This window comes from Piliocolobus tephrosceles, chromosome 10 (assembly GCF_002776525.5).
Source record: "Piliocolobus tephrosceles isolate RC106 chromosome 10, ASM277652v3, whole genome shotgun sequence".
In the NCBI taxonomy this organism is placed as follows: Eukaryota; Metazoa; Chordata; class Mammalia; order Primates; family Cercopithecidae; genus Piliocolobus; species Piliocolobus tephrosceles.
In genome coordinates, this window is record NC_045443.1 from 31,193,580 (window position 1) to 31,208,668 (window position 15,089).

At 55.1% G+C, this 15,089-nt stretch overlaps 1 protein-coding gene across 2 annotated transcripts in view; it reads left to right on the forward strand.

Moving 5' to 3' along the window:
- TSPAN11 (tetraspanin 11) overlaps window positions 1-14,651 on the forward strand; it is a 70,171-nt gene extending 55,520 nt beyond the window's left edge. The window contains exons 4-8 of one of the 2 annotated variants that reach the window (XM_023208923.1): window positions 1,008-1,082; window positions 2,017-2,121; window positions 4,984-5,142; window positions 5,515-5,601; window positions 14,220-14,517. In XM_023208923.1, coding sequence (XP_023064691.1) covers window positions 1,008-1,082; window positions 2,017-2,121; window positions 4,984-5,142; window positions 5,515-5,601; window positions 14,220-14,279 — 486 coding nt within the window. In that variant the 3' untranslated portion in view covers window positions 14,280-14,517. Of the gene's footprint in view, window positions 1-1,007; window positions 1,083-2,016; window positions 2,122-4,983; window positions 5,143-5,514; window positions 5,602-14,219 lie in introns of both variants that reach the window. The other variant, XM_023208922.1, reaches the window with a different exon arrangement.
- Window positions 14,652-15,089: the final 438 nt, after the last annotated feature.

Here is a 15,089-nt window from a genome sequence, read left to right on the forward strand (position 1 = left end):
CTCTCTTCTCCTCTCTTCTCTTCCCTTGTCCCTGCCTGGGAGCTCCATGGCTGCCTGTAGCCAGCTTCATCCCCCTCTCCCCGCTCCTCCAGGGTTGGGAGAGAGGGAGGCCCAACATGCCTTCTAGGCCTGTTGGCTCCTGCAAGCAGAATTGGTCCAGCAGGGTCTCAGGAGCTCCCCCTGACTGTGCAAGCCAGGTGGGAATGAGAAGGAAGCAGCACCCATGTCCTTCTACGGGTCACACTGAGCGCAGGGCCGGGAAGCCAGCAGCAGCAGCAGGCCTGCGAGGTGGGAAGAGCAGTGGTGAGGGGAATGAGAACCCCTGCAGGGCCATGAAGAACAGGAAATGGGCATCAGGGCTGAAAGACAGCGCAGGAATCGCCTTCCCCTGGATCTCTGATTTGGTTTTTCCTGAGCCTTGGTTGTCGCAGTCCACCCTGGTCCCTGCACTCCGACTACAAGGGTACTGTCCACTCCCTGAACACAAATGCCCCATGGCTTTTCACTTGTTCTCCCCTCTTTCTGGAATGTGCTTCCCTCCTTCACTTAGCAAATGCCTATTCAGTCCTTAAAGATGTTACTTAGGTGTCACCACCTCCAGGAAGCCTTCTCTGACTGCCCACCCTACCAGGAGCCTCCCACCATTTCTAGAGCTTACCCCATAGTTACATTTATAACACGGCATTGCAGTCATTCATCTGTCTTCCCACCATCAATAACTTTGAGAGCAATAGTTGTCTTACGCTACCTGGCATCTGGCATATAGCAGGTATTTAATACATATTGGATGGGTAGATGCATTACTGAATTGTCAGCAGACCAAGGAGGCAAGGAGTAAGTGGGGAACTTGGTACTGGCAGCCAGTGAGACTGGTATATCCAGGAGGAAGATGGTCTGGATGATAGGGGTCCCAGCAGGTATCTCTACCACCCCCACCACTGTGGGGAAATGTTTGTCATACCAGCATCCTGATCCCAGTGGTGACCGTCCTCTCTCCTTGCTCCTAGTATTTCTGCCTATTGCTCGTCATCTTCCTGGTTGAGCTGGTGGCGGGAGTCCTGGCCCATGTGTACTACCAGAGGGTGAGTGACGTTTCCTCCTCCTGCATCCTCTGTCAGTGCCCTGAAGAAGCAATGTGGGTAGGGAGGTTTGCATTGTGATGAGGGAAGCTGAGGCGGGTGCAGGGGTGGTCCTGTTTCCCAGGCCCTGGCAATCCCCCTACACATCTGTATCCCAGCTGCTGGTCCTGGCTCCAGCAATTCTGTGCTGCATGTGTGGATGCTGATGTCTTCCGTGTGGGAGCTGGGGACGGGGGTTTCCCGTGGGACATTGGGTCATCCCTCTTCCCCTCCAAGGATGGTCTAGAGGATGAATCCATCTGTCAGAGACATCCAAGAAAAAAGGTCTGGGCCAGGGTCACATGCCAGACCCTGAAACAGAATCAGGCCTTGCCTGCCTGCATTGAAAAAGGATGGAGTGAGTCCCAGAGTCAGTCCTATCCACTCCCGCCCTTGAGCTCGCTGAATCGGGAATTTGAGGTCATGACCAGGGTAATGTTTGGTTGGTAGAGACAGTATGACCCTGCTGGTTGTTTCAAGCCAGTGCTGATATGATGCCCAGAGGGTAACAAATTACAAATACTTTCAATATCACCTCATCATCACAGTTAAGATCAACAGAGATTTCAAAGCACCCTGTGTCTGGCCTCACCACCGCCTCCCACCAGCTTCTGGATGTGACTCTTTACCTGAGCTGTCTCCCCAGCCTCTCTCAGGTCTACCCATCACACCTCTGCCCTAAGTGGGGGCCCAGTTTTTGTATCTTCCTCTCCATAGCTGTCTTCTGCACGTCTCTGGCTGATGGTCCCTTACACTGCTGAGAAACCTCTGCATCACACCATCCACAGTCCAGTGTTCTAGAATTAGCTGGGGGGTGGGAGGGTTGTGAGTAGGCCTGGTGCCAGGGCGGGGATGGGGCTGGTCCTGCTGATGGCACCTTCCCTCTTACCCTCCTCAGCTGAGTGATGAACTGAAGCAGCACTTGAACCAGACTCTGGCTGAGAACTACGGGCAGCCTGGAGCCACGCAGATCACCACCTCAGTAGACCGGCTCCAGCAGGATGTAAGCCATGCCCCATACGGCCTTGAAGGCCAAGCCCACATGGGTTCAAACCCTAACTGTTCTTTCCTGTCTGGGTGAGCCTAGGCAAGTTACTTACCCTCTCTGAGCTTCAGATGTCACATCGTTAAAATGAAGCCTCTTTAGGGCATATGAGCATTAAACATGGTCACATCTGTAGATGTCCCCACTGCCATGAAAAGTACCTGCTGAAGCCTGATTCCTCTCCTATTCCGACCACCTCCTCCAGGCCCCACCCCTGCTGCCTTCCCATTCTGGGGCCTCTGTGGCCAGGAAGCCGGCTGTGCCAGGAGAACTCCATCTTCTGCCAGGATCCAGCCCAGGAAGCTCCTCTCCAGGCTGCTTCTATCCACGGGGCTGCCTTCCTCCTTCCCCGGGGGGCTGGCTACTGCGGCTCCGTAAGACTGAGCTGTAACGAGCAGAGCTATTTCAGTTAAGCTGCCACAAGAACCCTCCAGTGTGAGCCATCAGACAGAATGCTGGGGGACAGAAAGGTTTTCTCCTTTCCAAGAAGAGACGCAGCAAATCCCACACCCACCGGCCTGACCAGACATAAAGGATGGGCAAATGGACCTCAGAGCTGTCCTGTCCAGTAGGGCAGCCACCACCCACATGTGGCTGTTTCCAGCTCAATTAAATACAACATTCAATTCCTTAGTCACACCAACTGCATTTCTAGTGCTCATTAGCCCATGTGTCTAGTGACCTCCGATCAGACAGCACAGATGTAGGACGCTGCCTTCATTGCAGAAAGTTCTCCTGGACAGCGCTGCTCTAGAATCCGAATGTGTCCATGTCAGAAAATTCAAAGCAGTCCCGCCTGCCCACTCTGGTCCTTTTCTCTCTGCCACCCCACTCCCCACCCCCACCCCCTGGACCTGAGGCCTTGGTCTGGGCCCCAGGGAACATCAGGCAAGTAGAGGAAGTAGATGTGGGGAGCTCTGAGCCCCAGGGACGTCATGGATCAACTGGAAGGCCCCTCCCCATCTCTCCAAGACTCAGGACCAGCTCCCACTGGGTGCTGCAGAGAGGAGTCTCTTCTCTGAAATAGTGGCCTGGGACATGCATGTACACACAAGTACACACCCACAGGCACACTCGCACCCCATGGGCTTAGCTCAGGACCAGGAGGAGGCAGCACACACTGCTGGCCAACCCTGTGCAAAACTAAGTGTGCACTCCACTCACTGGGCCTCACCTGTGAGGAACTGTGCTAGACAAAGAGGAATAGGACAGGATCCCTGCCCTCAGGGAAGCTGGACACACAGCAGGCAATGTGCAGGCAGTGCAAGGCTGGGCCACCTTCAGAAGAGGCAGGAGCCTCAGAAGAGAGAGCAGCCGAGGTAGGGAGGGCTTCATGGGGCAGAGGCAGGGTTTGCTTAAGTGAAGAGGGTGGAAGCGGCAGGTCAGGGCCAGGGGCAGATAAGGAAAGGCACAGCTGAGAGCAAAGGCCGTGTTGCTGACAAAGACTTGCCGGGTGTCTGTGCGTGCGGACATGGCCCTCACACAAGCCGGGAACCCTTAGAACCCCAGGCCACGTCCCAGGCAGGAGACTGAGCCCAAGAAAGCAGTGGCTGCAGAGCCAGGGCCAGCACCCAGGCCAGCATCCACCACCACGTGGATGTAAATGACAGAGACACACGAAGCTGTATTCACACAAGCGTGATGGTGGAAGCAGGTGTGTCTCCTTCACCACTGACTCAGGGCCGGGCTCTCTTCTAGGTGCTTTATGTGGATCACCTCTTTCAGTCCTCACAACAGCATGGCATGGAGGTATTTTCGTTGTCCGCATTTTACAAATGACAGCCATCAGGCAGCACCAGCACAGACAGGCAGAGTCACGCGGAATGTGCAGTTCCCACGGGACTACTGCACGCTGTGCCAGTCCCTGCTCTGTCTATGTGCTGTCATGCTCTCCTCCACTCCTGGGGCCCCTGTTCATCCCTGTGGATTGTCCCTGGCCCTGGACAGAGCCTCTGTGCCTCACACAAGCTTCTATCATCTCCTACTACGCGACAGTAGATGCTAAGCTACCCAAGGGTAGGCCCCATGCCTTACTCAGGTTGCTTCACTCCAGGCACATAGTAGCTGCCTAGCAAACTCTTGTTAGCTGGACTAAACGTACCTCCACCCCCCAACTCCAGACACACACCAGCAACAGCCTCACAGCAGCCCTGTTCTCTGTCCTGTGTGGGAACTTTGAATCTCAGTGCCGTAACTGGGAAAGGCGAGAAGCAACCAACGTCCGCTGTCTTGGAATCATTTTATATCTGGGTGGGTGCTTTCCTGCCCTGGGGTGGTGCAGATGACCCCAGGTCTTAGCACTCATGACTGCCCGTCTGGTTGACACTGGTCTCCCAGTGCCATGGGCAGATCTGGGGCTCTGAGACTTCAAAGCCTGAATGGGGGCCTCGGAGCCTCTGGCCAGGCTAGATCCCTGTCCCCACATCCTGACCCCTGGATGACCAGGAAACTCCCCTGCCTTGTGGTTTTGTCCCCACCCTGGGCTCTGCCACCCAGTGGTCCACAGCCTCACTCTCTGGGGACCCACCTCGCAGACCCAGCCTGCCCCCAAGACACCTCGCATAGTCTCCTTCAAGGACTTGGGTGGCTAAAAAGCTGGGAAGCAGGTGTCCTGCAGGCAGTTCAGCACTGAGTCTGAGAAGGGCCCTGGAGCGACCAGCTCTCTTCTCAAAGCATGGGAAGGGAAAACACATTATACACATACTAACTAACCATGGTTCAGATAGACAAATAGGGGTTGGGTTAGTATTTGAATAATGTGTCCTGCAGCCTGGAACCCTACGCAGGCCTCTCACCTCCAGCCTCTGCCTCTGTCTCCAGTTCAAGTGCTGTGGAAGCAACAGCTCAGCCGACTGGCAGCACAGCACGTACATCCTGTCGCGGGAGGCCGAGGGCCGCCGGGTGCCCGACAGCTGCTGCAAGACAGTGGTGACGCACTGCGGCCAGCGGGCCCACCCCTCCAACATCTATAAGGTGGAGGTGAGCACCCAAGCTCAAGCTGGGGGTGAGGAGAGGGCCCCGGCCTGGCCGTTCAGGAGCCCCAGAAAGGCTGGATCAGGCAAGTGGGTGTGGGAAAGCAGGACACATGTGCTCCTTGGCCACGAGCCCACAGTGCCTGGGGCTTTCCAGGGTCTCTACAAAGCCCTGGGACAAGCAGCTCATACCGGAGAGTCTAGGGCACCACGGCATGCCCCTGGGTCCACTCAAGTAGCCTGTGGGCAGTTCAAGGCTGGATCCAGCCTGTGAGTCCTCTGGCCTGTCCTCAGCCTCTGCGGCAGTGACAGCCCGCCCTCCCTCCCTACCCGCGCCTGCTCCTGGGCCATGGCCGCGTCACCTGCCCTTCTCTTACAGGGAGGCTGCCTCACCAAGCTGGAGCAGTTCCTGGCCGACCACCTGCTGCTCATGGGGGCTGTGGGCACCGGGGTGGCCTGCCTGCAGGTGAGTTGCAGTGCAGGGACGGGCAGGGGTGGAAGGGCTCTGAACCCCTCTCGCATTGACACAGGTCTTCAGTAACCACCTGGGCTGAAATAACTGACCCTTTGCACACCCGCACCCTACCCTGCTCTCTTCTTCTCTCCCCTTCCCTCTGCAACCAAGGCTGAATCCCACGGTCAGTATCTCCCCCAGAGAACACGAAGGAAAATAGCTGGGGGACAACATGAACTTGTCGGGAACAGGGACCTGGGAGGAGTGTGAGTGTGGGCTCAGGTATGTGCATGCACCCCATGTGTGTGCACGGAGGGGCGAGTGTGCAAGCCATCCGTGGTACGTGTGTCTGCATGCTTCGGCGTCCATGTGGTTGGGGTTGTGTGCACGTATGTGTTTAGGGGTGCTTGTGCATGTGTGTGTGAGTGTGCATGTATCTGCATTCATTCTTTGTGCATGTGTGTGTGTGTGTGTATAGTCAGTCCTCCATGTCCATGGGTTCTGCATCCATGAATTCAACCAACTATAGATCAAAAATATTCCAAAAAATGGATGATTGCATCTGTACTGAACAAACCTTGGCACCATTCCCTGAATAATACAATATACCGACTATTTACATAGCATTTACACTGTATAAGGTGGTATAAGTAGTCTAGAGATGAGGTTCAGGTATTATATAGGGGAGAGTGTGCATAGGTTATATGCAAATATTGCACCATTTTATATCAGGAATTGAGCATCCATGGATTTTGGTGTCCAGGGTGGTGACTGTGTGTGTGTGTGTGTGTGTGTGTGTGCGCCCTCATCCAGCTGTCTCTCTTAGGATGAGCAATGTTCTTGGCTCCCATTTCTCCCTGTACCCTCTCCCCTAGCTGCTACCCAGGAAGTCAGGGTGACTCTCTCAGGTTGCTCTAGTCAAGGGTCCGAAGGAGGGGAGCCAGGAAGGCCTCCTCAGCAGCAAGGGCCCCTGCAGTCCCCACCTCATGTATGTGGCTGTTTCAGCTCAGCTGGAGCTGAGTGGGGGCTGTCCTTCTAGGAGTCCTGCTGTCCTGCGCAGCCCTTCCTACTCCAGGGTTAAGCACCGTCTAGAAAAGGGGAGGAGCAGAGGCTTTGGTCTCAGAAGGCCCGGGTCCAGTCCTGGTTTTGCTCCTAGATAACCTTGAGCTATTTAACTTCCCTGTCCATTGACTTCTTCATCTGCAAAATGTGGACCATTTCCCCAGCTCTTGAATGAGGTGATGCCTGTGACCCACTTACGAAGTACCTGGCACATAGGAAGGCCTCCAGAAGTGGAAACTGTCTTTCTCCAGTTTTCTGTAGACTTCAGAGGATTTCTGATACTTCCTCTCATTGGGCCCACACAACAGCCTGAGACTCAGGCCAGAAAAGGAGTAGTGTTCTTCACTTTTTTTTTTTTCTTTTTTTTTTTGCGACAGAGTCTCACTCTGTCACCCAGGCTGGAGTGCAGTGGTGCAATCTCAGCTCATTGCAACCTCCACCTCCCAGGTTCAAGCGATTCTCCTGCCTCAGCCTCCCAAGTAGCTGGGATTACAGGCGCACACCACCATGCCGGCTAGTTTTGTATTTTTAGTAGAGGCTGAGGTTTCATCATGTTGGCCAGGCTGGTCTCCAGCTCTTGACCTCAGGTGATCTGCCCGCCTCGGTCTCCCAAAGTGCTGGGATTACAGGCATGAGCCATGGCACCCAGCTGTTCTCCACATTTTACAGATCAGAAAGTTGAGGCCCAGAGAGGTGAGTTACCCAGGGCCTCACACCCTGAACCAGCACCCAGGTCTCCTGGCTTTGGTTCTTTGCTTTCCCGAACTCCCTACCATGACACAGAGGTCTGTGGGAAAGAGAGCAGGGGACAGTGGCCTTGACTGGCTTGGAGAGACTTCCAGTGCAGGGGTCCTTGGAGACCATGGCGCCACCTACCCACGTCATCTGTGGGCCTGGAGGGCCTAGCTGCAGCCTGACACACTGGGAGGAGGGTCCGTCGCCTCTGGAGGGACACCCATCTTGGTTCTGCCACCTACAACTATGTGACCTAGGGCCAGTTCTTTCATCTCTGAGCCTCAGTTACTCATTTGTAAAATGGGGCTAGTTAATACCTTATCTGCTGCCTGGTGGTGGGAATTAGCAATATCCATGTAAGTCACTCAGCTCGTGGCTGAGCAGATAGCAGGCGTTCAATAAATGATACCCATCATTTCTGTGATTTCTGCATAAGCACATCATCTCTCAAAAAAAGGCTCTTGTTGTTCCTTGGCCAGACCAGCCTGCTCCTCGTCATCCTCACTCAGCTGCAGGGCCAGGGAGCCCAGGTAGCGTGAGCATTGCCCCTCTACTGCACTTCCCCAGGGCAGGCCTTCTGTCCCCTGTGCTGAACCCCAGGGAAGTCGTCAGTGGGAACAGGGGAAGGGATGCTCAGCAGCACAGAGCAGCTGAACTTTCCAGAAACCTCTTAACTCCAGGTGTTGAGGGGTCCTGCTCTATATGGACACTGACCAGGCCTGGGCCACTCTGTCTATTTCTTCCTCACCTCTCTGGCCTCAAGAACCTGTAGAAGCTGCAGACGAGGTCAGTGAGGCCGAGGGCAGGGAGTGGGGCTACAGATGCCCAGAGCCGGCGGTCAAGGTAGACCATACTGGTGTAAGTCTGATGTTGAAGAGGTCAGCTTGTTGAGCAGTGGACCTGCAGGCCTGCCACGCCTCCTGCCCACTCACAACCCCCACTACGCAGCCCGTGTTCCTTCGCCGTCGCTGTGGAATGGCTTTGGGTGGCTCTCAACCTCTTGCCCAGTTTTCTCCACTGTGGCCCACTGAGCCAGCCCTGCAGCAGCCAAGCCTCGGGTTAGAGCTCCCTCTGCCAGCCGACGCTGGGCACTACACTGCTAAAGTCCCAGGTAGGTCATAAGCCTTGAGAAAGGGCTCATACCAGTCTCTTCCCCAGGGTCACAGTTTCCCTCCCAGTGAGCAGACACCAGGCATTTATCTCTCCTACATGCCCAGCCTGGCACTTCCAAGACCCCCAAGGCTCGGGAAATACCAGCCCAACATGGTGTCATAATGTTCCCCAGCCCCCAGCTACTGCAAGAAATCCTGCTTGGGAGTTACAAGGCCTGATTTCTAAACATAGCCCCACCTCTTGCTGTGTGACCTCAGGGAAATCTCATTCCCTCTCTGAACCCTTAGTGTCCTTACCTGTAAAATGGACAGATTGGATATTTGTGAGCCTTTTTAAAGCAGCAGCATCCTCTTTTCAATGGAAATCTCACATAGGAGCCCAGTACATAAACCATAGGAGGTGGAGCTGTTCCAGGCAGACACGAGCCTAGCATCATGACCTCCCCTCACAGCCCTTGGTGGCCCTGAGCTACGCAAGGGTTTCCAATACAGCTTGCAAGCTGGGGGTCTAGCCTATTTTGTGGGACCTTCTGGATCTAGCGTTTCTATGATTTTTCAGTGAGGTTCTCATCTTAGGAACCAGTGACCTTGAGACTGATGTCCTGCAATACCTGGAGTGTTAAAGCAGATGGTTTGTGAACACTGAAAACTAAACAGAATATTTAACGCAGGGAGCACACCTTGATTTCAGCCAGGTATTTGGCAGCGCATCACTTGTTGCCTTGTGGACATGTGGACCAGGCACTTGTCTGCTCAGGAGAAATCAGGGCAGGCTGACTGACCACGCTGAGAGAGGGAGATAAGAGAGTTCACGTCAGCTTGGCAAAAAGTCTCCAGGAGTGGGCTGTGGCCCTTCAGCCTCAGACCTGTCTCTTCATTTTTCTTGGTGACCTCAACAAAGACCCAGGAAGCATGCTAAACTATTTACCTAGCGTTTCTGGTCTGCTGTATGATCAAGCTAGTATTGAAAAAAGAGCTTGCTGGATGTAAAGATGTGCTGAAATGAAGGCTGAAACACTTAACAGAGTTAAAGTCCTTGCAGTTGAGCTTTGTTTTGTTTTGCATTTAAGCCTGTAACAGAGAGAGGGCATCTGCCTGAGTTACATGATAGGGTACTGCCCCCAAAGATGTGGCCTGGAACGGCACTGGTAGAAATCGTGGAGAGACCCAGGGTGTGGGCAGTGCCAGGTCAGGCCACCCTCCAGGTAGGAGCAGACCTCCACAGAGCCCCCAAGGCAGGGACCTCAACCTCGGCTGCACATTGGGATCACCTGACAAGCTTTAAAACTACCCCAGGCCTGTCATCCCAGCACTTTGGGGGCCGAGGCGGGCGGATCACAAAGTCAAGAGATCAAGACCATCCTGGCCAACATGGTGAAACCCCGTCTCTAGTAAAAATGCAAAAATTAGCCGGGCGTGGAGGCATGCACCTGTAATGCCAGCTTATTGGGAGACTGAGGCAGGAGAAATGCTTGAACCCAGGAGGCGGAGGTTGCAGTGAGCCAAGATCACGCCACTGCACTCTAGGGTGACAGACTCTGTCTCAAACAAAACAAAACAAAAACAAAACAAAACTACCCCAGGCCTGGGCTACCCGCAGCAAAATGAAACAAAATGGTCTGGGGCTGGCACCTGGGCATCAGTGTATTCGTGAAGCTCTCTAGTGATGCCACTGTGTGGCCAGATGCAGAGGGAGTGGCAAGGGGTGTGTGGGGCCCGGAAGTCAGGTGTGTGAGAGGTCAGGAGATGGGGAGCAGACGCAGCACCCTCGTGGTCTTGAAATGCCCAAGGCAGTCATGTGGGGAAGGCAGGGACTGTTCCTGGGAGATTCCAGAGGGCAGAAGGTGAACAGTAGGTGGAATTAGTTTCAAGGGGACACATTCAAGAACTTTTTAACAATTTGAATTGCTAAACAGTGGCCCTTGCAGAGTACTAAACTCCCTGTGGCTGCAGGTTGGGGCAGAGGCTGGGGGCAGGGATGCTGAAGGGAGGATCCCCTCCACACTGAGGTTCTGCATTCTGGGAGTGCACCTATCCCCTCAGCAGGGACCTCCCAGGCTTCTCACCCACGTCAGTCATGGAGCGGCACACCAGAGGCAGTCTCAGACCTGGACAGGATCATCACAGCGCTGAGGTACTCCCTGATCAGACTCTTCCGCCTGGAAAGGCCTCACGGACTACCTGGACCAGTGCCACCAGTCCTGGTTGCACGCTAGAATCGGGTGTTTAAATACCATTGCGGCCGGGCGCGGTGGCTCACGCCTGTAATCCCAGCACTTTGGGAGGCCGAGGCGGGCGGATCACAAGGTCAGGAGATCGAGACCATCCGGCTAACACGGTGAAACCCCGTCTCTACTAAAAATACAAAAAAATAGCTGGGCACGGTGGTATGCACCTGTAATCACAGCTACTCAGGAGCCTGAGGCAGGAGAATCCCTTGAACCAGGGAGACGGAGGTTGCAGTGAGCCAAGATTGTGCCACTACACTCCAGCCTGGGTGACAGAGCAAGACTCGGTCTAAAACAAAACAAAACAAAACACATTGCTCTGGCCGCCTTTCCACAGATTGGCTTGGATTGTCTGGGCTGGGGTCTGTGCACAGGTATTTTTAAGCCTCCCAGCTGCGTCAAACATGCATTTAGGGTTTAGAGTCCCTGGGCTCATCTCATTCATGCACGTGTGAAGACATCAAGCCTCACCAGAAAGTCACCTGCTGAAGGTGACAGCTGCTGTGGCAGAGCTGGCCAGGCCTCCAGCTCACAGGCCTGCTTCCTCTGCACCAGCTTCCCCTCTTGTGAGTAGACTCTGGAGGCACTCCACTTTGAGGTAATTTTAGAAGCTAATTTCTAGAATATTTTGGCTGGGGAACATTTCACTGAAAATGTCAGAGTAGCCCAGGCCTTTTCCTGCAGCCCTCCTCACATCAGCGTCCTAGGAGCCTCCGCCCAGGCAGCCGGCAGAGGAGGCTGTGTTTACTTTGGAACAGAGCTGCTGTGTGCCAGGAGCTGTGCCCAGTGCCCGGGCTCCACTGCAGGCAGGGTACCGTCCCTTCTTCCCGGGAGATTTTACTTGAAGCAAGGGGACAGATAAGTGTGTGGCAGTCACAGTGCAGTGCTAAGTGCTGTGTTAGCAGGAGCCCTGGGGTTTAGGAAGCAAACATCAGTGGCCCTAACCAGTCACGGGAGGTCAGGGAAGGCTTCCTGGAGGAAGTGATATCTCATTAAATCCTGAAGAAGCCCGATAGAGGGGAAAGAGCCAGGGTGAGGGAATAGCATGTGCAAAGCCCTGGCTTGCAGGTGGGGAGCAGGGGTCTTTACCCTGCCTGGCCTCTCAAAGGACTGGGGTGTTGGAAGGACTGGGTGTTGTGCTGTTGGTTTCTGTTATTCTAGTTTTTAAAGAATCTCGCCAGGGAAGACCCTAAACCAGTGTACAGACTGGATATTTTCCTATTGGCAGAGGGGGATTTGAGGCTCAGAGAAGGAGGTAACTGTACCCAAGATGACACAGGCCACTGGTGTAGCCTCGAGTAGAACCTAGCCCACCTCCAACATGCTCACCTTGCAAATGGAAACGTGTCTCAGAGCATAGAAAACTCACAAGACAGTCAAGACTGGGATCTGCAGGTCATTAAAAGGGAAACCGAACGATCATTTCGGAATGACTTCCTGGACGCTCCCTGGCCCTTCCTTCATGCTCTCTGCTGACAGCCAGGTGCTGACTCAGAAGCCTCAGAGGAAGCTGAAGGCAGGACGGCCTCCCTGTTAAAAATGTCCCATGTGTGGCCAAGTGTCACACACAGGCAGCTGCCAGAAGACAGCACCAGGCACCATGCGGCTGGGCCTCCAAGCTGGGCCCGACCCCATCTGCCACCTCCAGCACCTGCGGTTAGCTGGTCTTGTGTTGTCTCTGCGTGCCCCCTGCTGGCTGCTGGAGCCATCCGTGATGGTTTCTCAGTGTCCTCTGTCAGGAGGGAGATGGCAGTGCTTATTCAGGAACCAGACTGAGTGGCATCCTGTACCCCTCCACCTGCTTCAGCGTGGTGTGCACGTGTGTGTGTGTGCATGTGAACGCAGTGATGAGAGTCTGGCCCACACACCGCTGCCCCTTACTGTGCCTGTCCTGGGAGGCTCCCTGGGAACACCCAGCTCATGCATTCCCTGTCTGCCGGGGAGCACAGCCCTTCTAGCCCTCCCCCAGCAGGAGACATACACTGCAGGCAATGCAGACATGGTTTCCAGCACAAATCCGTGCCAGCCAAACAGCTCCCTTCTGGCCTCCCTCTTAGCACAGATAAGAAAGATCCAGAAAACCCCACAGGAAAATCATCAAACCATGAGGTAGGGACACCTGCATGGGTGGAACAGCATGACAGCTGCCTGCGTAAAGCTAGCGGGAGATGAGATAACCTCCTAAGCCACCTTTCGGCCTGAGGCCTCAGGTGGATTAACACCAAGCCTGCAGGCTGAAAGCAGTGTCCTCCAGGTTGGGAGGGATGGAGAGGAGGAAGGAAGGAAAGGAGATGGACCCCTTCCATACTATCTCCCCCAGCTAGCCTGTCAGAGACTGCGTACGGGACGCGCACATCTCCACCAGACTCCCGCTGGATAGAGCTCCACCTGCGTCCAGGTTTGCACCAGCAAGGTCAGGGCAGCAGCAGCTGCTAGCAAAGTCAGGACACTGTTTCAATACTTAGGGAAGCCACCTTCACCCCAGGTACCATGGGACAGTCATGGGGCTGCTGTAGTCCAGTGCCGCCTCCTGTGTGCGGACAGCCGAGATCCAGCAACATGCCATCGTCACTATCAGGATCATAATCACATTACCCTCAATGCGTCCTTGGGTGGGAGGGAGGAGAGGAAGAGGAGGAAGAAGGCAGAGGGGGGCCATGAAGAGCAAGGAGGGAGAATAAAGCTCCTCTGCATTCTGGAAGTGGGAGAAGTGAGAAGGGATGTGCAGGGTGATCCTCGCAGGCCTGTGTCTTCTTTGGACCAGATGATCCAGCCCCTTCTTGTCTAGCCTGTGGATACCGACAGAAGGGCTGGCAGACAGGACTCCCGGGGCCTGGGCTTGGTGCTGCATTCTACACTGATTGACAGGGTGAGCTCACCAGATCTTGTCATTTTATGCTGACTGACAGGGTGACAGCTCAGCGGGCTCCTCCCAGAGTCTCAGTTTCCCCCATGGTTCCTGTACACCAGCCAGAGCATCGAAGATGGACCTGAGTTTTGCTCTGGAGTCCAAAGACAGCAAAACATAGGCAGACTCTTTCCTAGAGAGACAGTCCACTTCAGACAGTTCTGATGAAGGAGTGGAAACGTTACTCTCAGGGCCCAATTAAATCAGGCCGTCTCTGGAGATCTAGGACCACAGACCAGCAGCATCAACTGGGAGCTTGCTAGGAATGCAGACCCTCAGGCTGCCACCAGGCCTGCAGAATTGTAATAAGGAGGTCCTCAGATGATTCATGCCCATTGAAGTGTGCAAAGCCCTGCTCTTGGATAGTAGATGGCAGAATGTGATTCCCCCATGCACACCGCCATCACCTGGGAGCTTGTCGGAAATGCAGACTCTCAGGCCCCACCCTGACCTTTTGAGCAGGAATCTGCCCTTTGTCCAGGCCCCAGGAGATTCCAGTGAGCAGCACTGCTCCAGGGCCCTGGGGGCCAGCAGCTTCCATGAGTTCTGATTTCTCTTTGCCCCTCTGCTCTCTCCACCTGGCAGATCTGCGGGATGGTTCTCACCTGCTGCTTGCACCGGAGGCTCCAGCGGCATTTTTACTAATGGCCAACCACCTCCTCTTCCAACTGCCCCTCAGGACGACAGGTGGCCACATGCCATCTGCAAGGCCTGCAGAGTTAGCACCAGCTCCACTAGGGCCATAGATGCCCCCTCTTTTGTGCCCAGCTCCTGCAAATCCACCAAGTGCCTGAGACCATAGCTTCCACTGTGCCCACCCAGGCAGGGACCCTCGGCCCCCTCTCCTCCATTTTCAGCCCCCATGGCCAGATCCTGGGCAGGGAAATGACCCTTTCAGGAGACAACCAGAGCCCCTCACCAGGCACAGGGGAGCCCGTGGACTACGGCATGGTGGCAGTTGGGTTCTCTGCTCCCTCCCAGCCCCTGAACCTGGAACAATTGGCAGAAAACCCAGGAACCCCGGCACTCCTGCATTCAGCAGGGGCTTCCCCCACCCATGCTCAGAAGCCCTGACCTTGTTGTTTCTGAAAAATGCATGGGTGGGGCAGGGAGGGCTGACTTTCCCCGCTGCCCCCCGCCCCCGAAGACCTTGCCCTTTGACCTGCCCGCTCTCCACACTGCCTCACCTGGCAAGCCATGTCCTGCTGGCCTCACTCCTTCCTGCAGGGCCTGGGAGTGGGGAGGCCTGGGTGGGGCAGCCACAGGCTGGGTAGAGCCGCCCTGGCAGGAAGCAGGGGGTAAGGTGGTCACACCAGCACGTGCTGCACTAGGAGCAGAGCCCTGCACCTGCCTAGCAGCCTTCCCAGGAGAAACCCCCTGGGAGACCATGGCCCCAAGCTCTGGCCTCTAGTGATATGCCCCCCAGGGATCTCCTGTTCCGGGGCCTGATTCTCA